At 39.3% G+C, this 13,332-nt stretch overlaps 1 protein-coding gene and 1 pseudogene across 2 annotated transcripts in view; one reads left to right on the top strand and one right to left on the bottom strand.

The window, feature by feature from the left end:
* The window catches only part of LOC129558979 (polyadenylate-binding protein 1 pseudogene), a 180,795-nt pseudogene that overhangs the window by 108,539 nt on the left and 58,924 nt on the right, over nt 1-13,332 (bottom strand). The gene's annotated exons all lie outside the window — the stretch shown is intronic.
* Nucleotides 8,115-13,332, top strand: part of PCSK1 (proprotein convertase subtilisin/kexin type 1) — a 41,579-nt gene continuing 36,361 nt past the window's right edge. Inside the window, exons 1-2 of the mRNA XM_055429440.2 lie at nt 8,115-8,294; nt 11,647-11,751. Coding sequence (XP_055285415.1) covers nt 8,115-8,294; nt 11,647-11,751 — 285 coding nt within the window. The remainder of the gene's footprint in view (nt 8,295-11,646; nt 11,752-13,332) is intronic.

The following is a 13,332-nucleotide window of genomic DNA, read 5'->3' on the forward strand; positions in this document are numbered from 1 at the left end:
TCAGTTCTGATTCAGTAGTGTTGGGGTGGGGGCTGATAGACCAAATGAATTTTTAATAAGCTCCAAAGTGATGCCTATCATGTAGTATGTGAACCACACTCTGAGAAGCAAGGAACCAGATAACTGTTAAGGTTACTTTTTTATACTGACAGTCGATAATTTTCACTAAAAAAAAAATATATATATATATATACACACACACACTTCAGGGACAGCAAAAGCAATTATATTCTGTGCTTTCCATATGAAAATGGTAGTGTTTGAGAGAACAGAGGAAGCAGGAGCATTGCCTGGAAACAGAACAAGTCATATTTCAAAACTTTCTCAGTAAATGCAAATTTTTAAGGATCCCATTCTAAAGTAAAAAAAGAAATGTTAATAAATATTTGTATATGACTACATTTAATTAACTACTTTCACTAGAAGTGAAGAGTCATGTTCAATAATTGGAATTAATAGCACTCATTTCTTCAGTTTTAATAATTCAACTTTGTATTAAATTCAATACTTTGTTTGTCCAGTTCACTCAATAAGTCCCTTATAATTACTCATGCACTCTGGAGCCTTCCTGTATACAGACTTTGCTTTATTACCCTCTTACCTTCATTCCTGTAGATTAGAACTTCCTAGCCTGTAAGATTATAGATGTGCCTCAAGATATTTGGTCTTTTCATCCTTTGGAAGGGTCAGGCAAACAGTCTGATCCTGGGCTCCTGGGGAGAAGATTCAACCAGGTCGGCAACTAGTCAATCATGATTAGTGAGCAACACCCAGCACTTATTGGTCTGGTCTCAAAGACAGTGAGCTCAACTAAGCTGAGCATCTATCTTGCTACCACCTTCAGCAACTTGCTGCAAGCATGTCCGTTTTTATCTTAGGAGAAGGAACTATGGATCTGTTGGAGAAGTTCATGTCCTAAGTGCTTAATTAGCATAGAAGCCCCACCAAAATTTGGCCATGGGAGGTTAGACAATGAGAAAGAAGCTTTTGGAAGGTATATCTTTAGGCAATGGCACCAATGTCAGTCTTCCCATGCATTAAATACCTTTATCCATTTGTGGCAAAGTAGGTTCATGGTAACATTTCTAAAAGGCACGCGTATTTTTCAATTTATAAAAATGATTTTGTAACACTTTATAAAATTTAGGTAAATTCTAAATTTACACCAACATCTTATGAAATTCCTAAGGTAAATTTAGCAAGGAGCTAAAAGGAAGAATTGCTATATTTAAGATCAAATGTTGCAAATTTTTAATGATTGTAAAAGTTGTTTCAAAATTTTTATTCTCTTCTACAAAAATTTTTTTTTTCATTGACAGCAGCCATAAACAATTCAAAAAGACCAACACTGGAATGTTTTGATTAGAAATGATACAGGTTTTCAAGCATAAAATCTGAGATTAAATGGTTACATTAGTGGAAGTATATTTACAGTTCTTAATTTAACATTGCTGCTGCTGCTGCTAAGTTGTTTCAGTTGTGTCCGACTCTGTGCGACCCCATAGACGGCAGCCCACCAGGCTCCCTCGTTCCTGGGATTCTCCAGGCAAGAACACTGGAGTGGTTTGCCATTTCCTTCTCCAATAATTTAATGTTATCTATATTCAATTTTAATATATTGCTCCAAATATTATATTTTATCTTCTTGTCAAAACTGTATCACATTTTTAAAAATGAAAAAAAATAGCTTTAGTAAGTGCTGTACAGATATTCCCAAATGTCTTCCAGCTTACCCTGTGTGTCATGCAAATATTATAATTTTATATTTGGGAAAAAATTACTGCTATAGGTAGATTTCCCGCTATAATATGTTCTGTTACCAAATATCTCTAGTATAATTACAGACTAATTAATCATATACTTGTCTTAGTATATAGCTACTATTTTTTTAATATAAATTTATTTTAATTGGAGGCTAATTACTTTACAATATTGTATTGGTTTTGCCATACATTAACATGAATCCACCATGGGTGTACATGTGTTCCCCATCCTGAACCCCCCTCCCACCTCCCTCCCCATCCCATCCCTCTGGGTCATCCCAGTGCACCAGCGCCGAGCATCCTGTATCATGCATCGAACCTGGACTGGCGATTCGTTTCACATATGATAATATACATGTTTCAATGCCATTCTCCCAAATCATCCCACCCTGGCCCTCTCCCACAGAGTCCAAAAGACTGTTCTATACATCTGTGTCTCTTTTGCTGTCTCGTGTACAGGGTTATCATTACCATCTTTCTAAATTCCATGTATATGTGTTAGTATATTGTATTGGTGTTTTTCTTTCTGGCATACTTCACTCGTATAATAGGCTCCAGTTTCATCCACCTCATTAGAACTGATTCAAATGTATTCTTTTTAATGGCTGAGTAATACTCCACTGTGTATATATACCACAGCTTTCTTATCCATTAGTCTGCTAATGGACATCTAGGTTGCTTTCATGTCCTGGCTATTATAAACAGTGCTGCAATGAACACTGGGGTACACATGTCTCTTTCAATTCCGGTTTCCTCAGTGTGTATGCCCAGAAGTGGGATTGCTGGGTCATATGGCAGAAGAACCCCAGGGTTAGTAGAAGGAAAGAAATCTTAAAAATTAGGGCAGAAATAAATGCAAAAGAAAAAAAAGAGACCATAGCAAAAATCAACAAAGCCAAAAGCTGGTTCTTTGAGAAGATAAATAAAATTAACAAACCATTAGCCAGACTCATCAAGAAACAAAGGGAGAAAAATCAAATCAATAAAATTAGAAATGAAAATGGAGAGACCACAATAGACAACACAGAAATGCAAAGGATCATAAAAGACTATCAGCAACTATATGCCAATAAAATGAACAACTTGGAAGAAATGGACAAATTCTTAGAAAAGTACAACTTTCCAAAACTGAACCAGGAAGAAAGAGAAAATCTTAACAGACCCATCACAAGCACGGAAATTGAAACTGTAATCAGAAATCTTCCAGCAAACAAAAGCCCAGGACCAGATGGCTTCACAGCTGAATTCACCAAAAATTTAGAGAAGAGCTAACACCTATCCTACTCAAACTATTCCAGAAAATTGCTGAGGATGGGAAACTTCCAAACTCATTCTATGAGGTCACTATCACCCTAATATCAAAACCTGACAAAGATGCCACAAAAAAAGAAAACTACAGGCCAATATCACTGATGAACATAGATGCAAAAATCCTTAACAAAATTCTAACAAACAGAATCCAACAGCATATTAAAAAGATCATACATCATGACCAAGTGGGCTTTATCCCAGGGATGCAAGGATTCTTCAATATCCACAAATCAATCAATGTAATACACCACATTAACAAAATGAAAAATAAAATCCATATGATTATCTCAATAGATGCAGAGAAAGCCTTTGACAAAATTCAACATTCATTTATGATAAAAACCCTCCAGAAAGCAGGAATAGAAGGAACATACCTCAACATAATAAAAGCTATATATGACAAACCCACAGCAAACATTATCCTCAATGGTGAAAAATTGAAAGCATTTCCCCTAAAGTCAGGAACAAGACAAGGGTGCCCACTCTCACCACTACTATTCAACATAGTTTTGGAAGTTTTGGCCACAGCAATCAGAGCAGAAAAATAAAAGGAATCCAGATTGGAAAAGAAGAAGTAAAACTCTCATTGTTTGCAGATGACATGATCCTCTACACAGAAAACCCTAAAGACTCCACCAGAAATTTACTAAATCTAATCAATGAATATAGAAAAATTGTAGGATATAAAATCAACACACAGAAATCCCTTGCATTCCTATACACTAATAATGAGAAAATAGAGAAATTAAGGAAACAATTCCATTCACCATTGCAACAAAAAGAATGAAATACTTAGGAATATATCTACCTAAAGAAACAAAAGACCTATATATAGAAAACTCTAAAACACTGGTGAAAGAAATCAAAGAGGACACAAATAGATGGAGAAATGTACTGTGTTCATGGATCGGAAGAATCAATATAGTGAAAATAAGTGTACTACCCAAAGCAATCTATAGATTCAATGCAATCCCTAACAAGCTACTAACGGTATTTTTCACAGAGCTAGAACAAATAATTTCACAATTTGTATGGAAATATAAAAAACCTCAATAGCCAAAGCAATCTTGAGAAAGAAGAATGGAACTGGAGGAATCAACCTGCCAGACTTCAGGCTCTACTACAAAGCTACAGTCATCAAGATGGTATGGTACTGGCATGAAGACAGAAATATAGATCAGTGGAACAAAATAGAAAGCCCAGAGATAAATCCACACACCTATGGATACCTTTCTTTGACAAAGGAGGCAAGAATATACAATAGAGAAAAGACAATCTCTTTAAAAAGTGGTGCTGGGAAAACTGGTCAACCACTTGTAAAAGAATGAAACTAGAACAGTTTCTAACACCATACACAAAAATAAACAAAATGGATTAAAGATCTAAACATAAGACCAGAAACTATAAAACTCCTAGAGGAGAACATAGGCAAAACACTCTCCGACATAAATCACAGCAGGATCCTCCATGACCCACTTCCCAGAATACTGGAAATAAAAGCAAAAATAAACAAATGGGACCCAATTAAAATTAAAAGCTTCTGCACAACAAAGGAAACTGTAAGCAAAGTGAAAAGACAGCCTTCATAATGGGAGAAAATAATAGCAAATGAAACAACTGACAAAGAATTAATGTCAAAAATATACAAGCAACTCCTGCAACTCAATTCCAGAAAAATAAATGACCCAATCAAAAAATGGGCCAAAGAACTAAACAGACATTTCTCCAAAGAAGACATACAGATGGCTAACAAACACATGAAAAGATGCTCAACATCACTCATAATCAGAGAAATGCAAATCAAAACCACAATGAGGTACCATTTCACGCCAGTCAGAATGGCTGCTATCCAAAAGTCTGCAAACAATAAATGCAGGAGAGGGTGTGGAGAAAAGGGAAGCCTCTTATACCGTTGGTGGGAATGCAAACTAGTACAGCCACTCTGGAGAACAGTGTGGAGATTCCTTAAAAAACTGGAAATAGTATATAGCTACTATTACCCAAAGAAAACATGTAAGTCTACATAACAATTGGAAAATGTTAGACCTAAGTTATTTCCTCACTCCTTCCCCTATGCCTCTTGGGAAAAAAAAACTGAAAAATTACTCTGAAGGGTTGGCAATACTCTTTTTCTTGACCTGAATGGTTATATGGTGTTCACTTTGTGATAAATCACTGGGTACATGGTTTTGTACACTTTAGTATACCTACTTTATTTCACTGTAACAAAAGATTTGAATTTTTTATTTTCTAATACTAAAGAGATATGGTGATCTACAGATCTCTGAACATCTTTTACCTCCTGTTCATAATACCTCACTACCCTCCAAGAAAACCTAATAAATGATTAGTTGTATCACTGGGCAGTTGGGAGCAGTCATGAAAGGCATGAGACTTACTTGATAATTCATAATAGAAACAGTCCTTTGCAGTTTCTGAATTATCCTGTTTCCTACATAAATTAATCAGATGCTATTAAAACCAACTTAAGGGTGTTAATTTGGACTTCTAATTCATGATATAAAATATGACAGTGATGGGCCTGGAGGTTATTACTATGATCTACATAGCAGGACAGGGTTAGCCCTTGATATGACAAATTTAAGATGACTCCTACATCTATATTTGCACCAATAGCCTTGGCAAACATTCATCCCTTCTGCATCCCAGAAACCGTGGCAATTAAGGTCCCTCAGATAAAATTCAGAGAATTTAAAAATAAATTACTGATATATATTTTTTGGATGGGGATATTATATTTCTACTGTGAGAATTTAGTTTGCACTTTTAAGTATATCAACCGAATGTTTATTCCAGGTGCATAGGGTGCTCCATTTAAGATAAACGATTCATTAATGAGACACTGGCCTCCTTAATGATTTACTTGAACTGCCAACTGATTTACTTGAAGAATAATAAGGGCAAACATGTTTCTGCTCTAACCATTCCTACCATTATTAAACATTTGCAACAAGTTTCTCTTGTTTTGCTAGCACACAGTTAGCATCTGTCTGCTGTAAGAATGAAATACCCTAGAGAGCTTGAGTCCACAACTCAGCTGAGATATGAAAAGACAGCTCACCTAGCCATCAGTACTCACACGTGAATTTACAGTGCCAACAGAAATACTATCAATCTGAGTCCATTCTACAGCACCTCATGTGAGAGTTACATTATTGTAATAGGCTTAACTGCATCACATGGTTTATTAACATTGGCATTTGTTCTCATTAAGAAGCCTTATGTTTAAAGAAATTATTGATCTCCTCTACATTTCTGCAAACATGGAGGCAAATGAAAAATAAGTACTAGCCTTATCCTCCACCAAGTCTCCATTTCATTTGCTTTCTGTCAAGAGTTATCTCTTGCTTCCTTTTTCCACAAGCGCATATGCTTTCTCCCACTCTTATCCCTTTTCTTTTCTCTAAAATAGGCTGCGCCCCCCAGCGGTTGGGAGCTTTAAAAAGAAAAGAAATAAAAACCTTTCTCGGGCAAGACTTTGAATCCCCCGCAATTTTATTTTGGGGCTGAGTGCATCGTGTTCCCGAGAATTCCAATGCAATTAGTCACGATCATTACCTAACCATACTTCTCCTTTGTGGTCAAGTTCCTGTTTTTCCTTTTTAAAGAGGGGGATGGTACCAGTCAAAAGGAAATCGTTTGATTCTTGTGGGGGACGGCGATTCTTGGAACTCAGAAGCGGAGCTCCCGCAGGCAACCAGTGCTGTGGCGCTGTCCACTCCTTGGTGCTGAATGAAGAGAGACCCTAGCATTTACCACCAGGCTCAACTTCTCAGGATCAGAAAAGGTTCAGCCACAGTACCCACTTCCCTTTTCTGGGATAGAGGAACATTTAGACATCTTCTTATTCTCTTTCCATAAGAAAACACTCTTCCACCAAAAGAAAGTGTGCCTCTTATGGGAAAGTAATGGCACAGTTTCAGTTCAACACCAAAGTGAAAAGGTCTCCTTAACGAAGAATGGAAATTTCAGAGTTAATGAAACCTACTCTTCCTCTCTCTGAATCAACACAATACTACTTGGGTACACTTCCTTGTTAATAAAGGAAAGTTTTTTTTTAATTGTATAATAAAAATAAATAAAATTTTAAAATAATGTGATTAATCATTTTTTTCTGATAAAGACTGTAAAGTGGATGGTAGTGGGTGCTGCAATATCTGAGACAGAATTTAAGATATTGTTTTACTGAGGTTAAGAAACAGAGGAGAGAAGGATGTAAACTTGTTAACTAAGGTGGTTTGAATGGCTAAAAATATGTTCTTTAAAATGTTGCTTTAGCATTGTCTTCCCAGAGGTGCTCATTCTCCTAGGCAAATTAGGTCAGAAGCTTCCCTTCTGGTCTCTGCCTTCCCAGCCTCTGTCCCATCTGAAAGACTGAAAGGCCCTGTTCTTCATAGCAGGTGCTGATATCCACAGGGTCGTTATAAAAATCCTCCTCTCTCCCTTCCCCAACACAGGAGATAATCAAGCAAACATCAAGAAAATGGACAAAAGGGACAAAAGGGAAGGAAAGTGTGCTGCACTCCAGGTCTTTGATTCTTGGTAGTTATACTCAAATGGGGGGGGCACTTCTCAAAGAGAAGTGAAGGTGTTTCTCGCGGCTGCAAAATTTACAGTTAGAAAGGGAGCCGACTTAAGCAATACCAGCAAATGTTTCTTCCTTTTCTTAATCCCTCACTGCTTATTTTAGCAGCTTCTCCACCCCGCCGGGAATACCATCCAGATCTCAGTCCAGGTAGATCTGACGTCAAGAGATGGCTTTCGTAGATTTGACGTGTAAACACTCATTTCCATTCCCCCTCGGAAGGGCTGGGGCTCCACTCGGCAGGGAGACCGAAACGCTGCACTAAGCGCTCGCCACCGCCCAGCGTCTCCTGCGCGTCTCTTATCTCATCGCAGAGCAAGCCGGAGCGAAAGTGGTCCCGAGCCCCGCAGCGGAAGGGGTGATCATTTCTGGCTTCTCTGGCTTGCTTCTCGCTCCCCTCCCTGCCCACTTGGGTGTGAGCCGGTGTGAGAGCCATGGGGCGAAGAGCCTGGACTCTGCAGTGTACTGCTTTCACTCTCTTTTGCGCTTGGTGTGCAATGAACAGTGCAAAAGCGAAGAGGCAGTTTGTGAATGAGTGGGCGGCGGAGATCCCCGGGGGACCTGAGGCAGCCTCGGCGATAGCCCAGGAGCTAGGCTACGACCTTTTGGGTCAGGTAAGAGTTTGCACTTTCAAGAAACTTTCTGGGGCCCGAAGAGACTGGAGGGACTGGAGCGCCATCTCCCAAGTGGGAGTCCCAGGTTGCACTCTCCTGAGCCCAGTGGCAGAGAGCAGGAGCTTTTCCGGCTCTCGCCCCTGGCGCGCTTGGAGAAGCCTTGCATTATTTATTGTTTGGGCTGGGCGCAGCCAGGCAAAACCCAGCCGCTGCAGCTGGGTACAGCTTAGTCTTGGCTGTTGTCCGTTCTGGAATTGAAATCCGTTTCCCGCGCGGTTTGGAAGAAAAATCCCTCCACTGTCATTCAGGCAACTTGAGATGCTTGCAGGCTCGTACCAACCAGAGCCACGGCAGGGAGAGGCAGTGCGCTCTGTTCCCTTGGGTCTCAGCAGGTCTGCGTCAGGAGCCGGCTGTTTCCTTCTTTTCAATATGGCAGCATCAGATCCAAGTCCTGCTGCAAGGGGCCAAGTAGGCTTGGAGATGTTCGCTGCAGCCTTCTCAGATACGCCCACGGCTCAGCTCTCTCTGGAGAGTGCCAGTGGCCTTGGCTCACAACCCGGGGCTGGGGGATTTCGGAGTGGTAGATGAGGTGGGTGAGAGGCATGGGACCAACTCTCCAGACCTCTAATGCAAGCTCCGGACTCTCACTGGAAACTTACGAAGTCCGAGCCTCACAACTTTGCTCCGTCTGTTCCCCTGAAGGGCCAGGCTGCCGAAATGACGGTGGGGAAAGGATTTCTTTCTTGTTCCTCAGCCAAATGTGTTTTAGCTTCCCAGGGCTTTCCATTTGGGGCGAGGATGGGGGGGAAGAAACTGTTGCCCGCTCAGGTGAGGACTGGGTTAATAAATAGCTGGGGGGTACGGGCATTGAGCCATTATGTAGGGGGCTGTGAGTTCTCATGGACGCTTTCCTTTCCCTTGGCTCAGAATCAAGCCCTTATTTCTTGCCTTGTAAGTTGTTCGTCGAAATGGGGGAGGAGGGAGTTGTAAAACATTTTGGCGCGTTTTTTCTAGAGGTGGTGGTAGAAATGCGGTTAAAGTCAGGGATGAGTAATCGGTGTGGGCGTTGCGATTCCATAGATTCAAATCCTCTGGAGAATGTGGCTTTCCTTGCCAGAGGCTTCATGCTCCAACTTTATGAGCCAAACTGCCTGAAATGCTCAGCATGAAAGTCAATGCCCATATTGACTTCTCGTCTCTTGTGTACCAGTGGCAGACCAATAGTTTTGCTTTTGCCAAGTCCTTATTCTGTGCTAGGCTCCGTGTTGGGGGCTAAGGAACAATAGGAGGAAAAGAAACTTTCAAGGAGCCAAGAGTCTAGAGACTGATTTAAAAATAAATGATTGAAATTGCAAGTAATTGGTATACCAACAGAAACTGTCCCTGGAGTCTTGATTGAAATATTGAAGATGGAAGGGAATTGGGAAGTGGGGGGAAAGAAGACAATCCGAGGAAGAAACATTTGCACAGGGTTTAGGAAGAAGAGTCAAAGGTGGGAACACGATGAGATTGGGGAAGGCACCCAAGGCATAGAAAACGGCTTGTGGGAAACCAGGGAGATACAAAGAAAGTGACTTACTTAGAAGTCAGGAAACTGCAAGGAATTCTTGGAGTCTAAAAAGAGAGTGAGTAGTGGTGGGTACTGTAGGCACCGTGGACACTTGTGTGTCCTATGAAGGGAAAAAAACCTGGGAACGTAGTCCTTTGGACCAAAGCTAAATAGCACTGGTAACTATGTGGAGAGACTGGAGGAGGGAGCAAAAAGTAACTCCCTCTTCCTTCTCTCACCAGTTAGCCCCAGACATTCATCCAGACCCAGACCATTCACTGGGCGGCTGCTTTTCAAAATCACAAGTTCCAATAAACAAATAAATAACAGTAAATCAGTACTGTTGGTAGAATCTTCAAGGAAGGGGTGGCATAGTCACAAGAAACTTTAGAAAAGAGTGGGAAAACCTACCGAGAGTTGCATATGACTTGCATACACATATTTCCAGTTAAATGATGTTACTAATAAATGTTTTTAAAATAATAATTCCTTATAAAAGACCAATGGTGCTTTCCTGGTTCTGTTTATTTCTTCCTTTGTTTACACTTAGATGCATCAACATCTTGAACTTCTTAAGGCCTCAAGATAAAGCTAGGATAGGGAGGGGGTGACAAGAGGCAAAACCAGTTGATAGCAGAAACAGAGCTAAGCACTGGTGATCTTTTCTTGCTGCTAAGTCACTTCAGTCGTGTCCAACTCTGTGTGACCCCATAGATGGCAGCCCACCAGGCTCCACCATCCCTGGGATTCTCCAAACAAGAATACTAGAGTGGGTTGCCATTTCCTTCTCCAATACATGAAAGTGAAAAGGGAAAGTGAAGTCGCTCACTCATATCCGACTCTCAACAACCCCATGGAATGCAGCCCACCAGGCTCCTCCGTCCATGGTATTTTCCAGGCAAGAGTACTGGAGTGGGGTGCCAGTAAAGCTTATAGCAGATTCACTCCCAGAGATTCAGGCTTGGAGCAGGACCTAAGCATCTCTATGAAAAAAGTCTCTCAGTGATGAGAAACATCAATTTAAAGAAAGTAATTCTTCTGAAATAACCCATTGTCAATTGCTTGTCTCAATTAAAAAAAATATATAGGGCATCTACAGAATTTAGTAGGTTCAAATTAAGTACTATTTGGAATAAAGGGAAATTATCTTAAAAGAATAATGAACTTAGCTCTAAATGGACCATTTGTATCGAAATCAAATGTATTGATCCTCATCTAGAGAAATTTACAAACTCTAAGGTGGAATACCTGTCCTAAATATAGCATGCTGGCTTCTTCCTCAAAGCTCTGAACTACTGGAAAGTCAAGTAGTCACTACTAGGAGCTTATAACAATCATCACTATGGATTCAATCACTGTATTTTATAACAACAAATTGTTCTAGCTGAGTGTGGCACTACACATGCATAGTACCAAAGAGTTTTCCTGCTTTCCACACAGTATCATTCTCTGACAGGATACATTTTATAAAGTGAGAATATATTTTAGAAATGTCTGTCTACACAATAACATCACCTAGAAAAGAAAATGTGGTTTCTCTGAAATATAAAAGACAGAAGCATCATCAGCCCGTAAGAGTGCTGTGACCCCAAGGGATAATATTGGGGAGCTCATCTCACTGAACAGACCAAGAAGAAAGGGAAGGCTTCTAACAGTGTCTTCCTCATCAAGAAAAAGGTTACCTTCAAGTACAAGAAATGGACTTAATAAAAATTGCCTGTTTGCAAGTTAGCTGGGTTTCAATCTGACCTATATACACTTATTTTGGAAAGAGGATTTTTATTTTAATTTTTTCCTTTATAGATTGGGTCACTTGAAAATCACTACTTATTCAAACACAGAAACCATCCTCAGAGGTCTCGAAGGAGTGCCCTTCACATCACTAAGAGATTGTCTGATGATGATCGTGTAAGTGTTGTGTGTTTGTCTTCAAACCAGTAACCTGACTTATCTGCTTTCTTTGTGCTTGCTAACAAGAACAAAAGCAAATATTATTCTTTTTTCTTGTTTTCACAATTATTTATCTCTAGTGTTTCTTATCATTTCCACAGGGTTATAAATTCACATAATAATAACTGAATCTAATTGGTTGACTACATTATATGTGTGTATACACACACACACACATATATATATGAACTATATAACACCAGTTCACAAACTCAGTCTAAGAGCATGAAAATGAATATTGAGAATCAAGTGGCAGCACTAATGAACTGTTTGACAATAAAATCAATCAACAGCCTTTTATTATATAGCTGTCTATGTACCAAGCATTTTGATATCCAATGCAATGATGCCAAACAAATATAATACAGAAACTCTGTTCTTAATAACATTTCAGTGTTATTTGAAAATACATTCTGTTGTTTCTATCTGACTTGGTTATATAGGGAACAGTGTTTTTGAGAGAGTTTTAAATCCATGTCTTCAGGAGGCAAATGTTTCCATAAGTATTATATTATCTGACCCAGAGTATTTGATCTCCTTTTATTCTGGTTTGTATAATATTCAATGATTAGGTACCAGCAGGAAAAGTCTAGAATGAGTACAGGTAAAGTGTGAGGCTAATTTCACGTATATCTAATGTACCTTTTGATTTTTTAAAATTAATTAATTGAAGGCTAATTACAATATTGTAGTGGCTTTTGCCATACATTTACATGAATCAGTCACGGGTGTACATGTGGTCCCCATCCTGAACCCCCTCCCTTCTCCCTCCCCATCCCATCCCTCAAGGTCTTCTTGAAGTCTGTTTTTGAGATCATAAACATCAATAGAAATGCTGATATGAAATAAAAATGTGAAGAAAAATTTGAGAAAAATTTGCCTTTTCTCAAGAATATGCCATACTGATGAAAATTTATCCTGGGAAACCTGATATCTTCATACATGATTTCTGTTGTCTAGGACATTCTCAAGAATTATGAAAGCTTTGTGAGAGATAAAACATACACGTTCAACTTCCCATAAAGAAAAATTAAAGTGACAGAACAGGGCTAAAATTGTTGAAAGTTCATGGGATTCACAATCGCTGTAAAATAATTTGCTTCTTTGTTATGCATCTGATAGAATTTTAAAAGAAGAAGAAAAAGAAGACAAATTATGAGAGTAGGAAATGACTGGGCCTGGGTTACCAGTGTTCCAACATGAAAGCAGCAACCAAACCCAGACCAAGAACGCTGTATCAGAACCATGGACAGCAACCCGCAGCTCATAAACAACTGCTGGCTTTTACTCAAGTAAATGGCTTAGAAGTGACAGACCTAAGCAGAGGCCCTTAACATCATTTTTAAAGTTTCTTGTCCAATAAAATCTTCCCTTCACTGTCCCAAGGGAGATGGCTAATTGTATACGGGCTCTGAAAGTAGGACAACTTCCAGTACTCTAGCTAGGATTAGTCTTTGGGCAAAAAAACAAAGAGAACTATTTCCTTGTCTGCCTAAATGCATGCCTGATGTTAATGTACAAGGAAGTCAAACTGACCTC

The sequence above is a fragment of the Moschus berezovskii genome, chromosome 8 (assembly GCF_049115385.1).
Source record: "Moschus berezovskii isolate FMDL1 chromosome 8, NW_MosBer_1.0, whole genome shotgun sequence".
In the NCBI taxonomy this organism is placed as follows: domain Eukaryota; kingdom Metazoa; phylum Chordata; class Mammalia; order Artiodactyla; family Moschidae; genus Moschus; species Moschus berezovskii.